The following is a 19,962-nucleotide window of genomic DNA, read 5'->3' as shown; positions in this document are numbered from 1 at the left end:
AGCTTGAGGGCATCTTGAACCTCCTTGCATCTTGGGGTACCCACTTCCATCTTCTGCTCTTGGGGCAGCAGTGAGAGGAGAAGGGTCGGCCCCAGCAATGAAAACCTCACGGTCCCTGTTTCCACATGGGCTGGTGCATTTCCTGCAGCGTTGAGGAGAGCTTAGTGCTGAATTTAAGGGAGCAGGGGTTCAGCTCAGGAGGAACGGGCCCTGCTTATTACAAAGTACTATGTTCCTATTCGTCTCACGTGTCCCTCAGCTGAGGTATATACAATGGGTCAGAAGTGGCCTGTTGCAACCGTGGCCAGCCAGATGTGGACTGCAACTCCCACCAGCCCAAAACATCTGGTGGGCGCTAGGTTGGCAGTCGCTGGCTTGCTGCAACCCACTCGCCGTTGCTTTGCTCCTTCTCTCAGTCCCTTCCTTCTGTCTCTCTCTCTATCTGCAGGTTGAGCAGCCTGTCTTCCCTGGGCGACTCGGCTCCAGAACGGCGCTCTCCTGGCCACCGCCGTCAGCCATCTGACTCCAGCGAAACAACAGGTGAGCCCTTTTTTCTCCTGGGGGAGAGGTGGGAAGACAGGCAGCAGCAGTGAGGGGCTTCCTGGTCACCCTTGGCTGCTTCTCAGAGCTGCGCCAAATCAAGTCCATTCCCCCGGGAAGCCTTTCCGTGCCACGCTTGGTGCCACGGCTCTCAAGCAGGTGGACTCTTGCCTGAACTTGAGGGGGAACAGTATAATAAGCCTTGGTCTTCTGTTTTCCTCTTCTTCCTCCAAGGTTTGGTCCAGCGTTGCGTCATTATCCAGAAAGACCAGCATGGCTTTGGCTTCACCGTCAGTGGGGACAGGATCGTCTTGGTGCAATCTGTACGGCCAGGTGAGCAGTGTGGGGAGTTGGGGGGGGTGGGCTTTGGGCCCTGGCCTCTGCTCATATGCCCCTGCCTCCTTCCCCTGACTCAACCCTCCACAGAAACAGGAACTGAATTTAACTTGGAAAGTGAGCTGGCAGCCTCTGCCAGTTCCCATCTGCTACATGGGGGCAATCATGTTGTTCTACCTTAAAGGACTGGTGTAAGGACTGCAACATAATGGCCCGGTTTGAACACAACACTCCTGGCTCCACAGCCAGAGGTTTTATAAGCTAGGAATCATTATCACACCTGTACACACAGCCCTCTCTTCACACAGCGGCTTCAGTGCTTTGAACCTCTCCTGTTCAAAATCACAGTTTCTTTTTTCATCTGGAAGAGGGAACTATGGTTTAATGTCCATTTTAGGGCCAGGATCATGAACTCGAATCCAGCTGCGGTTTTAAGATCCCGGCTAGCAAAATAAACTCCCAAAAGGGGGGGGGGGGGCACACACAAACCTGCAGATTATTTATGGCATAATCTCAAAAGTCTGTCTGTCTGTCTCCTGTGTCGTGTTTTGTGTTGCTGTTTCCACAGGGGGGGCCGCCATGAAGGCCGGCGTTCAGGAGGGTGACCGGATTGTCAAAGTGAGTACAGTCATATCTCGGGTTACAGACGCTTCAGGTTTTCGGGTTACGGACGTGCCGAAACCCCGGAAGTACCAGAATGGGTTACTTCCGGGTTTCAGCATTTGCGCATGCGCAGAAGCACTAAATCACACTCTGCGCATGCACAGACGCGGCGCGGCGGGTTGCGAACATGCCTCCTGCATGGATCACGTTCGCAACCCGAGCGTCCACTGTAGTTCTGAACTTACCCAAGAAGAAAAACAACCCCTTTACCATGTTCCTGAGCACCTCCCTCACCCTTGGGCAAGCATCCCTTCCTAAAAATTACCGGTGTCTGTTCTGTCTTAATCCCGTTCCTTCCCCTGACAACTACACCAGCCCGAGGTCGTCCAGCAAGGATTTCGATGGATGAGCAGGGATTTGAACCAGCTGCTCCCCAGAGCAAGTGCCAGGCTGGCTCTAAGGGTTTGGCCTGGCCTTGGGTGCCCAAGAGGAGACCTCCATCTCTCTTAAGATGCCAGGGGCATGTGGTGGGGGTGTGTGGAGGGAGCCTGTTGTCTCTCCGGCATGACTCCCCCAGCACCCTCTGATTCCCTCTCTTCTTGTGCCAGGTGAACGGGACGATGGTGACCAACAGCTCCCACCTGGAAGTCGTGAAGCTCATAAAATGTGAGTGGGCCATGCCGGCAGACCCTGAATTAAAGCACTGGCTTTTAGCCCTTCTGGGGAATATGGGGGCAGTGTGTGTGTGCGCGCGCACCCTTGGCAAGAAGGTTGGAGAAACTCCCCAGCAAGGGTACTGAAGACCCATGTGGGCACATAATAATAATAATAAAATTTTATTTACATCCTGCCCTCCTCAGCCGAAGCCGGGCTCAGAGCGGCTAACAATAATAAAAATAACGCAGCATTCTCAAATCAATTCATTTTAAAATCAATTCAAAATCAAATTAATGGCAACCATGGGCTAGAGTTCTGTGAGGATTACCAAAGGAGGGGGTCAGAATGTGCCTTGGCCAAAGGCCTGGTGGAACAGCTCCGTCTTGCAGGCCCTGCGGAAAGATGTCAAGTCGCACAGGGCTCTAGTCTCTTGGGACAGAGCGTTCCACCAGATCGGGGCCACAGCCGAAAAAGCCCTGGCTCTGGACCTCCAAGATGTTTTTGTTTGAAGACCGTAAGGTCCTCCGTGGGACGTACCAGGAGAGGCGGTCCTGTAGGTATCTGTCTTTAGGGGACAGAAAAGGGGAGCAGGCTCATTAAAAAATGAGTGCATAGTTACACTATGGAACTCTCTGCTGCAGGAGCCAGCATTGCTTCCTGAATTTTAGTTGCTGGAAACCTCAGGAGGGGAGAAAATGCTCTTGTGCTCAGTTCCTGCTTGGGGCATCTGGTCAACCACTGTGAGAACAGAATGCTGGACTAGATGGCCCATTGGCCTGATTCAACAGACTCTTCTTGTTGTTGTTGTGAAACACTTTCTTTGCACACATTTTGCCTTGTATCTCAGTTCTACAGATGCTTGAAATAGTAATAATAATAATAATAATAATAATAATAATAATAATAATAATAATAATTTTTATTTATACCCCACCCTCCCTGGCCAGAGCCAGGCTCAGGGTGGCTAACACCAGTAACATTACAATGAAAACATAATGGCGGGGGGAGAAGGGAAAAAAACCAATTTAAAATACAATTTAAAATGCAGCCTCATTCTAGTAGTAGCCCATAAATCAAAACCGTAAGGGGAGGAAAACATAAGGTTCAGAATGAGTCCAAACCAAAGGCCAGGCGGAACAGCTCTGTCTTGCAGGCCCTGCGGCAAGATGTCAAGTCCCACAGGGCCCTGGTCTCTTGTGACAGAGCGTTCCACCAAGTCGGGGCCAGTGCTGAAAAGGCCCTGGCCCTAGTTGAGAGCAATCTAACCACCTTGCGAACTGGGAACTCCAAAGTGTTTTTATTTGTGGACCTTAAGGTCCTCTGTGGGGCATGCCAGGAGAGGCAGTCCCATAGGTACGAGGGTCCTATGAATGAAATCTGGGGATGATGGTTCATTTGGACTGGTGGGCGTGTGCCCCCCTCTCAGGGAAACAGGGACCGCCAAACGGCTCATGTTTTTAACACAAATCTTTCTGTTTGTCTTGTCCCTTCCTGACCTCCCCCCTCACTGCTCCCCCCAGCCGGTGCTTACGTCGCCCTCACCCTCCTGGGCTCCCCTCCTGCCTCCGTGGGGTTCCTGGGCTCCCAGCAGGATGGGCACCAGCCGGGGGCTCCTCAGGTCACACCTGCGTGCCCCCCTCCGCCCCCTCCGCCGCCACTGCCTCCACCGCAGCGCATCACGGGGCCAAAGCCACTACAGGTATGAGAGGGGGGTCCCGTGCCGTGGGGCTAGAGGATGGGGCAGAGGCTGCAGGCAGCCTTAACTGACTTCGCTTCCTCCCCTCTCCGGCCTTTTCCAAAACTCTTAGGATCCAGAAGTCCAGAAGCACGCAACACAGATTCTCCGCAACATGCTGAGGCAGGAGGAGGCAGAGCTGCAGGTAGGAATCATAGAATCGAAGGGTTGGAGGGGCCCTTCAAAGGTCATCTACTCCAACCCTCTGCAGTGAAGGAATCACAGATGAAGAATCTCTGACAGATGGTCCACCCAGGGGGTGAAGCGGGGCTCTGCTGAACCGGTCATGGTGGTTTTGCTTCCCTCCTGAGCCTGGGGTCTTGCCCGCAGCAGAGCAGTTCATTGTGGTGGAATGGGACCCCCTTCCTAGTTCGCTGCACTGAGCCACAGGGCCCTTTTGGGCTTGTAAGCGCTTGTGGAGGGACGCGGGTGGCGCTGTGGGTTAAACCACAGAGCCTAGGGCTTGCCGACCAGAAGGTCGGCGGTTCGAATCCCCGCAATGACGGGGTGAGCTCCCGTTGCTCGGTCCCTGCTCCTGCCAACCTAGCAGTTTGAAAGCACGTCCAAGTGCAAGTAGATAAACAGGTACCGCTCCAGCGGGAAGGTAAACAGCGTTTCCGTGCGCTGCTCTGGTTCGCCAGAAGCGGCTTAGTCATGCTGGCCACATGACCCGGAAGCTGTACGCCGGCTCCCTCAGCTAATAAAGCGAGATGAGCGCCACAACCCCAGAGTCGGCCACGACTGGACCTAATGGTCAGGGGTCCCTTGACCTTTAAGTGCTTGTGGGGTGGTGGGATCCAGGCAGGACTGAGGCCTCTGGGTGTTGCTGGATTCCCTGACCATTGGCCACCCTGGCGGCTGCTGCTGCTGCTGGGAGTTGGAGCCCCAGAACTTGGCTCCCCCCGTTTGAAGCCAGCAGCCAACCCATGTTGCCGTTTCTCTTACTGCCACCCTCTTGCAAATGTGAGGGGTTTTCTGTCTCTGTGCAGAAGCCAGCCCCTGCCTTCCTTGTCTCAACCAATTCTAACAGCTGGGATGGCGGCCATCACTCTTGTCAATTGATGATTGTGGTGTGGCCCTCCTAAGGTGTGTGACATCATACTGGGTTCATAAGGAAAGGGTCAACCAATTGTAAAATGACTAACCAATGGGAACCCAAGGGGCAGAGTTAACTGTATAGAAGGTTTAAGCACAGTGGTTTTGGGGGGAGTTAGTTAGGCTGGTTGAGAAGACAGTCTGGAGTGAGAAGAGACAGAGAGGATAGGTCTGTGGGTTGGGCTAGTCTGGTGTGAGAGAATTTGTTAAGAGCAGTCAGTCAAACCGTTGAGATAATCAGTCAGAAGGTATTAGGAAGGTCTAGGCCAGTAAAGAAACTAAAGTTAAGATACTGACGGGAATATCATCTGAGAAACCATAAACTTGTTAATGTTTGCAAAATAAACTTGGTTTTTTTGGTTCACTTTTAACAACTGTCTGGACTCAGTGTTTTACCAGAGAGTAACTGGTTGGTGGCAGTGGGGAAGTGAGCACAGTGGTGGCACAGGGATCAATAGACTGTTAAACGTCCAGGGACCCTGTGTGATCGCCACAATGATCTTAGCCAATGCTTTACGTTTTGCTAGCCCTTTGCAAAATCTACTGGACAGCCTTGGCTCCCTGTCTGGGTGGGGTGGGGTGGGGTGGGGTGGCGGCCAGCAGTTGGATCTCTCTTTTGAAAAAGCAGCCTCTGATCTTGGTGCCTGCCTTCCACCCTGGAGCAGCGTTGCTATGAGGCCTACAATCGGAATCCGGCTTCCCTGATCGAGGAGCAGATTGAAGGTGCTCGCCGGAGAGTCAATCAGCTGCAGCACAAGATCCGCCAAGAGACAGGAGGGTTTCTGGTGAGTGAATGGCTGTGGGGGTGGGCGCTGTGTTGAGGAGGGGGCAGCGTGGACCGCCGGCTGCAGTCAGGATGGGTGAAGGTTGTGACTGGTTGAGCTTGGCGATGCTCAGCGGACAGTGGAAGTTGGTGCCGTTTGCCAACAATGTGAGAGTTCCTGTGCCGAACATGGAGCACGCCATGCTCCACCCAAACAGGGCGGGACGCAGTGCTCCTGTTGTGGGCGGCTGCCAGCCACACTCTCCTCCATCCCGTTCTCCTCTCCCACCTGGAGCCCAGTTTTTCTCCCCAGAATTTCATTTGGCATTCTGCAGTCACAGAACATTATGCTTAGTCTCCAGTGGGGTGTGCATCTTGCCACATTAGGTTTTTGTCCCTTCTAAAGTAATTATTCAATAATAATAATAATAATAAATAAATAAAATAAGTAAATAAATTTATTATTTATACCCCGCCCATCTGACTGGGCTTCCCCAGCCACTCTGGGCAGCTTCCAACAAAATATTAAAATACCGTAATACATCAAGCATTAAAAGCTTTTCCTCTCCCTTTTCTAACTCTGGAATAATAATAATAATAATAATAATAATAATAATAATAATTTATTTATACCCCACCCATCTGGCTGGGCTTCCCCAGCCACTCTGGGCGGCTTCCACCAGAATATTAAAACACAATAGTCTATTAAACATTAAAAGCTTCCCTAAACAGGGCTGCCTTCAGATGTCTTCTAAAAGTCTGGTAGTTGTTGTTCTCTTTGAGATCTGCTGGGAGGGCGTTCCACAGGGCGGGTGCCACCACCAAGAAGGCCCTCTGCCAGGTTCCCTGTGACCTCACTTCTCTCAGGGAGGGAACCGCCAGAAGGCCCTTGGATCTGGACCTCAGTGTCTGGGCTGAACGATGGGGGTGGAGACGCTCCTTCAGGTATACAGGACTGAGGCCATTTAGGGCTTTCAAGGTCAGCACCAACACTTTGAATTGTGCTCAGAAACGTCCTGGGAGCCAATCCAGGTCTTTCTAAAATAATTTTGACATGCCTGGGGAGAGTGTCACTGTTGCTCTCAGGTCTTGGTTGTGGGCCTCCCAATTGGGGCATCTGGTCAGCCACCCTGGCCTGATCCAGCAGCAGCCGGACCCTTCTTATGTTCAGAAGCAGTCTAGGTTCTATGGGGCATTTGGCCACTGTGAGACCAGGAGGCGGAACTAGCTGTGGCCCCTTTGGAAGCCAGGCCCTTCCCATAGTCTCAGGATTGATCCCAGTGTTCCTTTTCTCCATCTTCCCAGGGCCAGTCTGGTGCTGAGCTCTCAACCTCTTTCCCTTTCAGGATTCCACCACCCGGCTCTGCAGTGACTTCAGCGGCTCCCGAGTCACCGATGGTGAGTTGTTCTGTGGGCCTGGATGCCTGGGCCAGACAGCCTCTGCACCTCCCTCCTTCCAAGCAGCAAAGGAGGTTCCCACTGATTTGTGGGCCTTGTTTTCAGAAATGGTGTGTGTTTGGGGCTAGCTGAGCTTTCTCCCTTATTTGCTGCTCTACAACATTTAGGGAACATAATGGAAAAAACAAATTTCCTGTGCATAGAAGTGTGCAAAATTCATTTGCACATTTTCTTTATCCCGCTCTTCAACCCAACACACAGACACACACACACACACACACACACACAACTCTCCAGAACAGCTTAAGACTGTCTGTCTCTACCCCGCTTCAGGCTTGCAATATAAAAAGACTCAGCGCCAAAGGAAAATGGGATTAGGAGGGAGGAGGAAATAAGCAAAGTCATGTGCTCATTGTTGGTTGAAAGTTCCTTCTGGGATGGAAGCGGTTCGAGGAGGAGGAAACCCCAGGTCCAGAGGCAGTCTGTCTCGATTTCTAGGTTCTTAAGGAAATGTGTGGACTAGATCATAGAATCACAGAATTCTAGAGTTGGAAGGGACCCCAGGGGTCATTTAGTCCAACCCCTTTAACGTGATCCAGCAACGGCCAGGCTCTCCTTATGTTCTGGTATGTCCTTGAATCTCTCCTGCCAAATACGGACAGTTTGGAGGCCCCACCACAAGTTTTCTTCGTTTCCGCTCGGGCTCTTAACTGTGTTGTCATTGTCCCCCCCCCCCCCTTCTGCATTCTCCAGGGCGCCTCTCCTTGGACTCTCAGGACGGCGACAGTGGCATGGACTCTGGCACAGAGCGGTTCCCCTCCGTCAGCGAGGCAAGTGCGGAAGGGGCTGCTTGGGGTTCGGCTTCCTTGGGCCGGCAATGAAAGTGGTGTTTTTTGTGTGTGTGTGTGGTCTCAGCAATGCAGTTTCTCTTCCCGGAGCAGATCTCCCTGAACCGGAACTCGGTCCTGTCCGACCCTGGCTTGGACAGCCCCCACACCTCCCCAGTCATCACCTCCAGAATGTTCCAGCACCATCGGCGCCAGGGCTCAGACACGCCGTTCTCCCCCTCCGCAGAACAGGTGAGGGTCCGGACTTCCTGCCCCCCCCCCACTTCCCCATTTTTAAAAGCACCCCTTGAAAAATTACCCCTGCCTCTCTCGCTTTTCTGAAAAGCCCCTTGAGCTTGCCAACCCTTTAGCTGGGATTTTGATTCTCACCCACCCCATGACCACAAGGTGGGTAGCAACTTCCATTTCATTGGGGAGGGGGCGTATTATTCTGGGTGTTTTTTCCCCTTTCCAGATTTCTAAAGCAACCAGAGACCATTAAATAGACATATAATAACACTAGCTTGCTTTCCTTCGGAAACTTCCATTTTAGATAATGAAGCTGAGACATAACTATTCTCCTCCCCCCCAAAAAAAACCCCCAACAACTTGTGGGTCTTCCTCCGCAGTTGTGATGTGTCTCACTCTGATAAATGACTCTTTGCAGGGCTCGGATCGGACGCTGAGGCCGCTCATCATTGGTCCAGAGGAAGATTACGACCCGGGATACTTCAACAATGAGGTAGCAACACCATCCCTGCCTCACCCATGCTTCCTTGGGGGTGGGGGCGGTAACAGGTCTTCTAAGAGTAGAGTAGGATGGGGTTGGCTGGTCGGCCAAGGCATCTCTTATGCAGAATTCTAAAATATTACTATTATTATTACCATATTTTTCGCCCTATAGGATGCACCGGCCCATAGGACGCACCTAGATTTTTGGGGGGGGGGATAAAGGGGGGAAAATTTATTCCCCCCCCCCAGGCGTGGGTCTGGGGCAGGGGAAGCCTGAGCTTCCCCCGATCCCAGCCCCCAGAACGGGTCCCAGAGCGATGGGAGCTCTGGGAGCTTGCCGGGCTGGGGGGATGTCTTCCTGAAGCCTGGAGAGCGAGAGGGGTTGGTGCGCACCGACCCCTCTCGCTCTCCAGGCTTCAGCGAAAGCCTGCATTCGCCCCACAGGACGCGCACACATTTCCCCTTCATTTTTGGAGGGGGAAAAGTGCGTCCTATAGGGCGAAAAATACGGTAGTTTTATTAGCTGCCAGGTGCAAAATGCCTCTAGGAAACTTACATACACTACGTAAAGACATTTGTCAGGTTTAAGAATACAGTCCCTCTCTAAGGCCACCCCCACCCCACCCCCAATGTCAGATTGTAACCCCTCAAAAGCCCCAGAGAATGTCTGAATGGGACGCTGATAGGATGGGCCTTCTCGGTAGTGGCGCCCACCCTGTGGAACGCCCTCCCACCAGATGTCAAAGAGAACAACAACTACCAGACTTTTAGAAGACATCTGAAGGCAGCCCTGTTTAGGGAAGCTTTTAACGTGTGACATTTTAGTGTATTTTTGGTCTTGGTTGGAAGCCGCCCAGAGTGGCTGGGGAGGCCCGGCCAGATGGGCGGGGTATAAATAATAAATTATTATGATTATTATTGGTCTGATAGGATGTTAAGATATGTGCCAGGAGGACCTCCCTGGGCAGAGATTGAGGGGAGAGGGCGCAGCAGAAAAGGCCAAGCTCTGGATCTCAGCCAGAGGCCGGGTACAGAGAAGGGCCTGATGAGGATGATGACAGAGTCTGGGCCGCCCATTAGGTATTGGAGGCCCTGATCAATCAAGGGCTTTGCAGGATCAAAACAAGCACTTTGAGGTGGACCCTGGACCATAGAGGCAGTCCGTGTGGCCCCTGTGCCAGGCTCGGTGTTGTTGTCTGGCAACCCCTGAGCATGTTTCTTCTTCTTCTCCTCTCTCCTCTCCGCAGTGTGACTCCCTCTTCCAGGATTTAGGGAGGCTGAAGACACGGCTGGCGCACCTGGGCGTCTTCTTGCGCTACATCTTCTCTCAGGCTGACCCGAGTCCTCTGGTAGGATCCTTTTACCCTTCTCTCTTCCCAAGGCAAGGGCCCAGTGGGAAGAGATGCAGGGAACACGCCACTGGGCAGTCTGGGCCCCTGCATGGAGATGGGGGGGTCAGGGATGTGCCGGGAAGGCGGGAGGGACTCTGCTGGTGTTTGTGTCAGACTTTTTGCACCCAGCCTGCGTGCCCAAGCAGAGGTGCAGCAACAGGAAGGAAGGCAAGAAGGTAGCTAGATTTCTGCCAGCTTTTCCCCACAGGCATGAAGACCCAGGCGCTTGTCTTTCAAAGGAAAGCTGGTCAAAATCAGGCCCTGGTGTCCTGCATGCCAGGTATCGGGTGCCACAGGGCAAATGAACCTATGTGTGGAATACGCTGGTTTATTACGGGGTCCTCGCCGTGGGATCACATTCACCCAGTGCTATACCAGCTGCACTGGCTCCCGGTGGGGCACAGGATCAGGTTTAAAGTGCTGGTTTTAACCTTTAAAGCCCTATACGGCCTAGGACCCAGGTACCTATGGGACCGAATCTCCTGATGTGTCCTATGGAGGACCTTATGGTCTTCAAATACAAACATCTTGGAGGTCCCAGGCCACAGGGAGGTTAGGCTGGCCTCAACCAGAGCCAGGGCTTTTTCGGCTGTGGCCCCGATCTGGTGGAGCACTCTGTCACAAGAGACTAGGGCCCTGCGGGACTTGACATCTTTCTGCAAGATGGAGCTGTTCCACCAGGCCTTTGGCCAAGACGCAGTCTGACCCCCTCCTTTGGCGATCCTCACAGAACTCTAGCCCAGTGGTTGCCATTAATTTGATTTGAATTGATTTTAAAATGAAATGATTTTAGAATGCTATGCTACTTTTATTGTTAGCTGCTCTGAGCCTGGCTTCAGCTGGGGAGGGCGGGATGTAACATTATTATTATTATTATTATTATTATTTATTTATTTATTTGAAAACCCTCTGAATCAGAGGAGCTGCTCCCGACATGAAGATTGGGGCTGATGGGCAGGCAAGCAGTTTTCTAGTTGTGTGCCTTAAGCCTATGTATTAATAAGGTGTATGTTCAAATTAAGATATTCCCAGCCCTCACTGTTGCCTCAGACTTGGAGATAACTTTTTTTCTCGCATTGCAAAGAGACCAAAGTGTCTTCTGAGCAGGATTCAGTCCCCCTAAGAAGGAGGATGAAGACCCCAGAGAGCCACTGCCGGCCACAGACTTGGTCGATGGCAGCTTTCTGTCTTCCCCTCCAAATTGGTTCTTTATTTAGAGCCATGAGGACTGCAGCCTTCATTTCTGGAGGCTCGGTGGTGGGGCACACGCAGAGCATCCCAAGCCCATCTCTGACTTCGCCAGGTCAGGGCTACCCCTCCCTGAGAGCCACAGCTGCCAATCAGTGCCGGCAATACTGACCTAGATGGGCCATTGGTCTGACCCAGCAGAAAGCAGCCTCTTCGTAATTCTTGCAGCCTGTGAAATGCGCTTTGCTGTGGTTGCCACAGTTCCTGCTCGTGCAGGAATTGCGAAACACGCCCGCAATCCCACCTCCGTTTCCAGCCAGGCAAGATGCCCCCATTTATCCCGGACTGGGCATGGTGTCTTCCCTGGGGGCTCCCACGGCAACTCCATACTGGGGACGCCCTGCCAGGCCCACTTCCTCCCTCCCCCTCTCACCCCACCCTTTTCGGCTCTCTTGTGGGCATTTCTTCACCCTCTCCGTTCCCTCTCACCCTGATGCCTGTTTTTTCTCCTCTTCCTTCCTCCTCTCTCTCTCCTCGGCAGCTGCTGTACTTGTGCGCAGATGTTTGCCAGCAGATGAGCCCCAAGGAAGCCCGGGGACTCGGGAAGGACATCTGGAACATCTTCCTGGAGAAAACCGCGGTGAGCGATCGGGGCGGGGGGGGGCAGCCAGGGGCTTCCTCACTCCCCCCACCCCCGGCCATATCACGGACCAGGTTGCCCTGGTGTTGTGGGTTGTGAGAGGCCTCGAGAGGCCGGTTCTGGTGGGTCAACGCTGTCTTTTTCTTTCCCTTCCTCAGCCTCTGAGAGTCAAGGTCTCTGATCAGTTGTTGGCTGAGATAGGTGAGTTTGACCTCCTGAGCAAAAGGGCAGTTCTGACCCTTTAAGGATTAGAAATCTAGGAGCAGAGATGTGTGGGCTTAGGGGGAATTTCCTTCTCTTCCTGTGTGCTCCTTGAGTCAGTCTTGCCATGGGCGAACAGATCAGCCCCCAAAACAGGCTGAAAGGTCACTGGCCCAGAAGGGCCTTGGAAACAAGCTGGGCTTTGCCTTCACAAAACAAATGAAATACCTTGAAAATCCCTGAAATGAGAAGTACCGTATTTTTTGCTCTATAAGACTCACTTTTTCCCTTCTAAAAAGTAAGGGGAATGTGTGTGCGTCTTATGGAGTGAATGCAGGCTGCGCAGCTATCATGGAAGCCAGAACAGCAAGATGGATTGCTGCTTTTACTGCGATCCCTCTTGCTGTTCTGACTTCTGGGATTCAGAATTTTTTTTTTCTTCTTTTCCTCCTCCAAAAACTAGGTGCATCTTGTGGTCTGGTGCGTCTTATAGAGTGAAAAATACGGTGATTGACTAGAAATATTATCTTATAGAAATAAACTGAATAGGTTTTCCTCTTTTTTCCTTGAACTTTTTGATTTTGTTATTATTTAGTTTATTTCTATAAGATAATATTTCTAGTCGACTACTTCTCGTTTCAGGGATTTTCACAGTATTTCATTTGTTTTGTGTAATTTCTCGGTTCCGTGACTGTCTTTTTTCTACGGGCTTTGCCTTCGCGGCCGGAGGCAGCGATTCCTCTGAATACCCCATTGCTGGAAGACTCAGGAGAGCAGAGCCTGCTCTTACACTCGGGTCACGCTTGAGGGTTTTGGGGGCATCTGGTCGGCCACTGCGAGAACAGGACCGGACGGGCCACTGGCCTGATCCAGCAACAGGGTTCTTATGTTACGTTCTTACATGGGTGCTGCTGTTGTGCTCAGGACCCGCTGAGCATCTGGCTGGCCACTGTGAGGCTAGGATGCTGGACTAGATGGGCCCCCTGTGGGTCAGCAGGCTGTTGTGTCCTTTTGAGGCATTTCAAGGCCATAGAATGGGTGGGGGAGCACCTGTGGACTCCCACCTCCCATCACCATCAGCCATGGCTGTTGGGTGTCAAGTCCAGCAGCACCTGGAGGGTCAGAGATGCTGTGAAGTCTCCTTCCTCCTGTCTATAGAAGCCTCCGGGCCTCCCCCTTGTCACACCTTCGTAAGACTTATTTTTCTCCCCTCTCCATGGCTCCTCCAGACTCCTGCCTGCGGAATGGGGAGGACGTCCGAAGCATTTTCGTAGAAGCCCAGGAGGCCGTCATGCCTGAGATCCAGGAGCAGATCCAGGATTACAGGTGAGATCCAGTCAGAGGAAGGCCTCGGCCACCGGCCTGGAGGGCAGAACTAACACACGCCGTATCAGAAGGGAACCGGAGGGCTCCCCCAGGGAAGTCGTTTATTCAACGTTCGGCCTGATTTGCTTGCCCAAGGCTTACATGGGGGGGGTGTGTGTGAAATTTTCAGGGTTAGGCGCTTTCCTGAGCATTCTTTTGGATTGGTTTACAGGGCAGTTTTGCGGCAATGAGCATTCATCCCGGTGTGTGTGTGTGTGTGTGTGTGTGTGTGTGTGTGTAGGTAGGGTGGTGGTTATACATCTTCCCATTGGCCATTTGTCATCACACACTTATCTATGCCTTTCCCTGACACTTTCCAAATCACGAAAGAATCACGAAAGTAGAATTCTGTGCTGATTGATTAATTTAATCTGTAGGGGAGCGGCAGGGATCCTAATTGCTAAAAACTGGAAAAAAGAAACTGTGCCAACAAAAGAGGAATGGCAAGACAAACTGTTAAGAGTATATTGAACTGGCTAGATGAACAGAGGCAATTAGAGATCACACTAGACAAGAGTTTCAAAAAGCATGGGGGGAATGCAGAGAATACTTCACAAAACAGTGCCCTAAAATACATACCTGGACTTGTTTCGATTAATGTCTGCAGGAGATATTTAAGTTATAATTAGAAAAATCTGATAATTATTCATCAAGGAAACAGCTTGTAAGAAGTAAATAAGGAGGCCAGATAGAGGATAAAGGAAGTCTTTTATTTGGTTGTTTGCATTGTTGTATGTTATGCTCATTGCATGCTATGTTCACGTTTAATGAGGGTGGATTTCTGTATTGGGGGGTGGGGGGTTATGTTATGTTGTAAAAAACAATTCCAATTTTTTTAAAAAAAATCTGTAGACTTCAGCTCACTTGTTTAATCCACTACTCCAGTTTTGATGGGGTTTTGTGTGTCTTACGTGAATCCCTTAGTTGGTACCCACTTCCACCTGCAATAGAACAGAAGAAAGTTTTGTTTCGGGGTTGATGCTCCTTAATGCAAGCGGAGATCCCAGAGAAAGTGCCCTTTTCTAAGACAGGAAGCTGGCAGCTGTCGCTTCCATCCAGCTGGAGCTGTTTTAAAAAACAAACCTGTTCAGCAAATGTTCCTCTTCTGTGCTTTGAAAGAGAGCCCAAATGGAACGAAACAGCATCATCTCAGGTGCTGCATTGCTTTCTTCTGGGTCACTTGACTTTCCTTCTAGATCTTCTACGCCGCCTTGAGTTCTGGGGAAATTGGGTTGGGGGCAGGTTAGGTGGGATACGGAGCTATGAATGAAAGATCAGAGCGAGGAGTGTCTCCACCCTGCCCTGGTCTCCTCTCTGGCCTTGCAGGACCAAGCGCACTATGGGCCTGGGAAGCTTGTACGGGGAGAACGACTTGATGGACCTTGACGGAGACCCCCAGAAGGAGCGCCAGGTGGCCGAGAAGCAGATCGCTCAGCTTGGAGACATCCTGTGAGTGTGTGTGTGTAATCTGAGATTGCACACCTGAGATGACTTTCCTGCGGCATTAAAGTGTCTGTATACAGTATGTGGGGACGCGGGTGGCGCTGTGGGTTAAACCACAGAGCCTAGGACTTGCTGATCAGAAGGTCGGCGGTTCGAATCCCCACGACGGGGTGAGCTCTCGTTGCTCAGTCCCAGCTCCTGCCAACCTAGCAGTTCGAAAGCACGTCAAGGTGCAAGTAGATAAATAGGTATCGCTCCGGCGGGAAGGTAAACGGCGTTTCCATGTGCTGCTCTGGTTCGCCAGAAGCGGCTTGGTCATGCTGGCCACATGACCCGGAAGCTGTACGCCGACTCCCTCGGCCCATAAAGCGAGATGAGCGCCGCAACCCCAGAGTCGGCCACGACTGGACCTAATGGTCAGGGGTCCCTTTACCTTTATACAGTATGTGTGTGTAGGGGGCTGACCTGGCAGGGGCTCCCCCCCCCCCCCACCTCCAGCCTTGCAAGGCTCCAGATATCATATAGGAACTCCTTGCCTGTTGCTCTGCTCACCATCTGCTCCTGGAGACTTTGACGGCCGGCTTCTGCTTTTCTTTAAGGACCCGTTTTTATTGCATTAATGCCAATAAAGCAGGAGGGAATCATGAAGGGTGATTGAAAGTTGTGGCTCTGAGCCAGGCCAGCTTGTTTTGTGGCTGGTGTATCGGGAGTGCCCTCAGAGAGAGAGAGAGAGGAGAGAGATAGCTGTTCACGGAGGAGCGATCCCGCCCTGGTCGGTGGCCGAGGCCCTCCTCTAACTGGAGAACACAAAGGGGCACAAGGAGTGACCCCTGTAATCTTGTCCGGTCTGGAGTCACCGGTGGGTTTTCTAAAGGGGCCTGCTCCAGTTTGGGACAGCCATAATTTCTGGGCATAGGCTGTTCTGCCACCACAGTCCCATCCTGCCTGGAGGATTGCGCATGTGGTGCTCTGCCAGGCTTGAGGCTCCATGTAACTACAGGGACAAGCAGCCCCTCTGGCTGCAGGGTGAGGGTGGGGCTGGGCCCCTCGGGAACGGGGGGCAGAGATATTCCCCCCAGGAGACTTGCCAGCAGAGGGTTATGTGCCTGTGTGTGGGTTTCAATGTGGGAGACGATAGGGCAGTCCTGGGGGGTTAAAAATGTGCTTGCCAATGGCGAGTGGAGTGGTTGACCCCGTGGCTTGCAGCTGATGTGCCCAACCTCTTGCAAGCATGGCCCAGTGTGCAGGGAGGAAGGCGGGTTTTCAGTATAGACCAAATGGGCAAGAGAGGGTCTCCTGCCTGGGCACGTGGACCCCCCGTGAGCCATCTCTTGGCAGCGACTGGGCTATAGCAGAGGAGGAGAGGCCGTAGGAAGTGGAGATGCATCTTAACCTCCTTCCTTTGTCTCCTTCCTCCAGATCCAAATACGAAGAGGACCGGAGGTGAGTGTCTCCCTCGAACCTCAGCCCCCCCAGGACTCCTGGGTCAGGCTGCTCAGAAGGTGGGGAGGATTCCAGGGGTCCCCTTGAGAGGCTGCCAGGGACCTGCCTTTTCCTGCTCTCTTTACGTTTCATATGGCATATGGCTTTATTTCTGGGTTTTTATCTTACGTATGTGTCTTGTCAAGGGACGCGGGTGGCGCTGTGGGTTAAACCACAGAGCCTAGGATTTGCCAATCAGAAGGTCGGCGGTTCAAATCCCCGTGACGGAGTGAGCTCCCGTTGCTCAGTCCCTGCTCCTGCCAACCTAGCAGTTCAAAAGCACGTCAAAGTGCAAGTAGATAAATAGATACTGCTCTGGCGGGAAGGTAAACGGCGTTTCCGTGTGCTGCTCTGGTTCGCCAGAAGCGACTTGGTCCTGCTGGCCACATGACCCGGAAGCTGAACGCCGGCTCCCTCGGCCAATAAAGTGAGATGAGCACCGCAACCCTAGAGTCGGTCACAACTGGACCTAATGGTCAGGGGTCCTTTTACCTTTAGTTTGAGTTCTCTCTGCTTTTCCCCCTCCCACTGGTCTGCGCTGCCCTGATGCCAGCAGCCTCTTTCCTTCGCCCTCCCCTTGTGGGGCTCAGTTGACCCCTCTCCCTCCCCCCAGCGTCCCCATGAGCTTTGCCTTGAACACCTACATGGGCCATGTGGGGATCCGTCCGCGAGAGGCACGCCCCGTCAGCGTGGTGGAGAAGTCCCAGGCGCAGGAGAAAGACAAGTGGCTGCCGTTCTTCCCCAAGGCCAAGAAGGTGAGCTGGTGGTCAGGCTGGAGGGAGGGAGGGAGAGAAGGGGTGTGTGTGTGTCCTGTGCCTCTCCTAATACACACTCTGTGTGTGTCTGCGCGTCTCTCTCTCTCCTGGCTCAACAGAGCAGCAGCACCAAGAAGGATAAGGACGCCATGGAGGACAAGAAGCGCAACCCCATCCTCAAGTACATTGGGAAGCCCAAAAGCTCCTCCCAGAGCAGTGAGTTCAGGGGCAGAGGAGGGCAGGGGCTGATGGTGCTGAGCGCACCCCCCCTCCTGCAGTGTGTTCTGGGGGGGTGGATTCAGCCGGGCTTCCTCCTTCCTTCCTTCCTCCTCTCCTCGCTTCTCCTCCTCCTTTTTCTGTCTTTTTCATCGGTGCGATTTTGACGTTGATTTTGACATTCCATTCTTTTTGTTTTCCTTTTCAGCATTTCATGTCCCCTTGTCCCCTGTTGAAGGTAAAAACAAAAGGAACACACACACCCCTTGCTGGTTTTTCTCCCTGACCCCCCTCCCAGCTCACCCCCCCCCCTTACCCACCCCACCCCTGCTGCTGCTGCTTAAAAAAATAAAAAATGGCGAGAAGGTATCTTTTTCCAGAAAAGGCCTTGGAAATTGTTGCTGTCACTGGTTCTGTGAGGATGGGTTGGATTTAATCGCTCAGGGTCTCCCCCCCCCCCGCCCTCTTTTCCCTCCCCATGCAAAAGCCACACTTCTGTATCCTTGCCTAACTTCTGCGCCCAGAACAGCGCAGTTTGGCTTAGTGTCGCTGCACCCCCTCCTCTGCCATGCAATCATGAGGAACATGGCCTTGGCGCTGCCCTCAGAGGGCCCTTTCTGCCGCGGCTTCCCCAGCGGGGTGGGAGATTGCCTGGGGAAAGGTGTGCAAACCACCCCTTGTGTTCACCGTGGGGAGACGGCGCCACCTTCTCTCTCAGACGCACCGGAGTGGAACTGAAGGCCACCCCTTTCCCCTCCCATCTCCTTCAGAGCTGGTCATTCAGGTCGTGCCCCCTTGATGTTGTCCTGCTTACAGGAGTGGCCCTTCTTCCCCTTTGATTTCTTGCCAACGGGTGTTTGGGGGGTCCTGGAACGGGGCTGGACCTGAGGCCGTGGGGTTCCTCCTTTGTGGGAATCCCTTACAGGAATCCATAGTCCTAGGTTTCCTCTTCAAGTGGGGAGAGGGGTTCAGGATGGCGACCAGGTGAAGGGCAGAGCGGAGACAGGGCCCTCTCATCCCTCGGCAGCTGCGTAGAAGCGGAGTGTGTCTGTGTAATTAAGGAATTCCAGGCTTTTATCCAGGCAAGGCCTGCTGAGAGTGGACCAGTTGAAATTTGTGCACCCAAGTTGTTCATGTCCATTAGTTGCAGTGGGTCTACTCTGAGGAGAACTGGCATAGGATACGATCCCCCTTCCCCACCCCCAAAGTGCCATGCTTCAGTTCCCTCTACACCAGCCTTTCTCAACCTGTGGGTCCCCAGATGTTGTTGGGCTACAACTCCCATCATCCCTGAGCTCTGGCCTTGCTAGCTAGGGGTGATGGGAGTTGTAGTTCAACAACATCTGGGGACCCACAGGTTGAAAAGGCTGATCTACACAGTCATCTGCCTTGGACCTTCTTCTGGGCCAGACCCTGGTGTCTGCCCCCTCATCCCCCCCCCCCCAGTTAAGTCCGTAGCTATGTGGGGATTGGGGGCTTCTAACGGCTCGACTTTCCCTCCCGCTCTGACCAGTTAAACCCGGCAACGTGAGGAACATCATCCAGCACTTTGAGAACAACCAGCATTACGACTCTCAGGATCCTGCCCTGCAGCGCCTCTCCACCGGCAGCTTCCCTGAGGACCTCCTGGAGTCGGACAGGTAGGAGGACGCCCAGAACGCCCGGCAAGGGGGGTGGGGACAGGTGGGCTCCAAGTCCTCACCTGTCCTCCTTCCTCTCCCTCAGTTCCAGGTCGGAGGTCAAACTCGGCCGGTCGGAGAGCCTGAAGGGCCGGGAGGAGCTGAAGAGGCTGCGCAAAGCAGAGAACGTGCCTCGCTCACGCAGCGACGTGGATATGGACGCTGCGGCTGAGGCCACCCGCCTCCACCAGTCGGCCTCTTCTTCTGCGTCCAGCCTCTCTGCCAGGTGAAGATTGAGCACCTTGCGGGGGGGGGGGAGCTCCTTAAGGTCTAGCACCACCTTCTGTACTTACAACACCTTTCAAAAGTTGAACGCTTTCTAGATAAATTCTGTTCTTTGCTGGGCATCTCTTTAGAAGCGGCTTATCATTGTTCCATCTTTGAGGTTGCTGTTCTGCGCCATGTATCAAGTTGTGCACAGAAGCATTAATAACCTAAGAACAGCCTGCTGGATTAGTCCAGCCTCCTGTTCTCATAGTGGCCAAGCAGATGCCCAAAAGGGAAACCTGTAAGCAAGACCTGAGCACCAGAAGAACTCTCGCCTCCTGAGGTTTCCAGCAACGGGGATTCAGAATAATAATGATGATGATAATAATAATAAATTTTATTTATATCCCGCCCTCCCCAGCCGAAGCCGGGCTCAGAGCGGCTAACAACAGTAAAATGATAAAACATTCTAAAATCATTTCATTATAAAATTAATTCCAATCAGATTAGTGGCAACCATTGGGCTAGAGTTCTATGAGGATTACAGAAGGAGGTGTCAGACTGCGCCTTGGCCAAAGGCCTGGTGGAACAGCTCTGTCTTGCAGGCCCTGCGGAAATATGTCAGGTCCCGCAGGGCCCTGGTCTCTTGTGACAGAGCGTCCCACCTGATCAGAGCCACGGCTGAAAAAGCCCTGGCTCTAGTTGAGGC

At 52.7% G+C, this 19,962-nt stretch overlaps 2 protein-coding genes across 7 annotated transcripts in view; one reads left to right on the top strand and one right to left on the bottom strand.

Moving 5' to 3' along the window:
• Positions 1-19,962, bottom strand: part of LOC310666072 (uncharacterized protein) — a 1,539,811-nt gene that overhangs the window by 1,166,485 nt on the left and 353,364 nt on the right. The gene's annotated exons all lie outside the window — the stretch shown is intronic.
• ARHGEF11 (Rho guanine nucleotide exchange factor 11) overlaps positions 1-19,962 on the top strand; it is a 66,471-nt gene that overhangs the window by 25,170 nt on the left and 21,339 nt on the right. For 4 of the 5 annotated variants that reach the window (XM_083416412.1, XM_083416415.1, XM_083416416.1 and 1 more), the window contains 22 exons: positions 449-540; positions 775-873; positions 1,445-1,494; positions 2,088-2,145; positions 3,657-3,835; positions 3,945-4,016; positions 5,632-5,751; positions 7,076-7,127; positions 7,881-7,957; positions 8,069-8,206; positions 8,622-8,696; positions 9,934-10,035; positions 11,807-11,905; positions 12,064-12,106; positions 13,336-13,432; positions 14,798-14,920; positions 16,334-16,357; positions 17,010-17,151; positions 17,271-17,367; positions 17,576-17,605; positions 18,881-19,007; positions 19,093-19,272. In XM_083416412.1, the coding sequence (XP_083272538.1) occupies positions 449-540; positions 775-873; positions 1,445-1,494; positions 2,088-2,145; positions 3,657-3,835; positions 3,945-4,016; positions 5,632-5,751; positions 7,076-7,127; positions 7,881-7,957; positions 8,069-8,206; positions 8,622-8,696; positions 9,934-10,035; positions 11,807-11,905; positions 12,064-12,106; positions 13,336-13,432; positions 14,798-14,920; positions 16,334-16,357; positions 17,010-17,151; positions 17,271-17,367; positions 17,576-17,605; positions 18,881-19,007; positions 19,093-19,272 (2,076 nt within the window). The remainder of the gene's footprint in view (positions 1-448; positions 541-774; positions 874-1,444; positions 1,495-2,087; positions 2,146-3,656; positions 3,836-3,944; positions 4,017-5,631; positions 5,752-7,075; positions 7,128-7,880; positions 7,958-8,068; positions 8,207-8,621; positions 8,697-9,933; positions 10,036-11,806; positions 11,906-12,063; positions 12,107-13,335; positions 13,433-14,797; positions 14,921-16,333; positions 16,358-17,009; positions 17,152-17,270; positions 17,368-17,575; positions 17,606-18,880; positions 19,008-19,092; positions 19,273-19,962) is intronic. The other variant, XM_083416414.1, reaches the window with a different exon arrangement.

The sequence above is a fragment of the Podarcis tiliguerta genome (genome assembly GCF_965153285.1).
Source record: "Podarcis tiliguerta genome assembly, chromosome: 16".
Classification (NCBI taxonomy): domain Eukaryota; kingdom Metazoa; phylum Chordata; class Lepidosauria; order Squamata; family Lacertidae; genus Podarcis; species Podarcis tiliguerta.
Note: the sequence above shows the minus strand (reverse complement) of the source record. Positions and strands in the feature narration are given on the sequence as shown.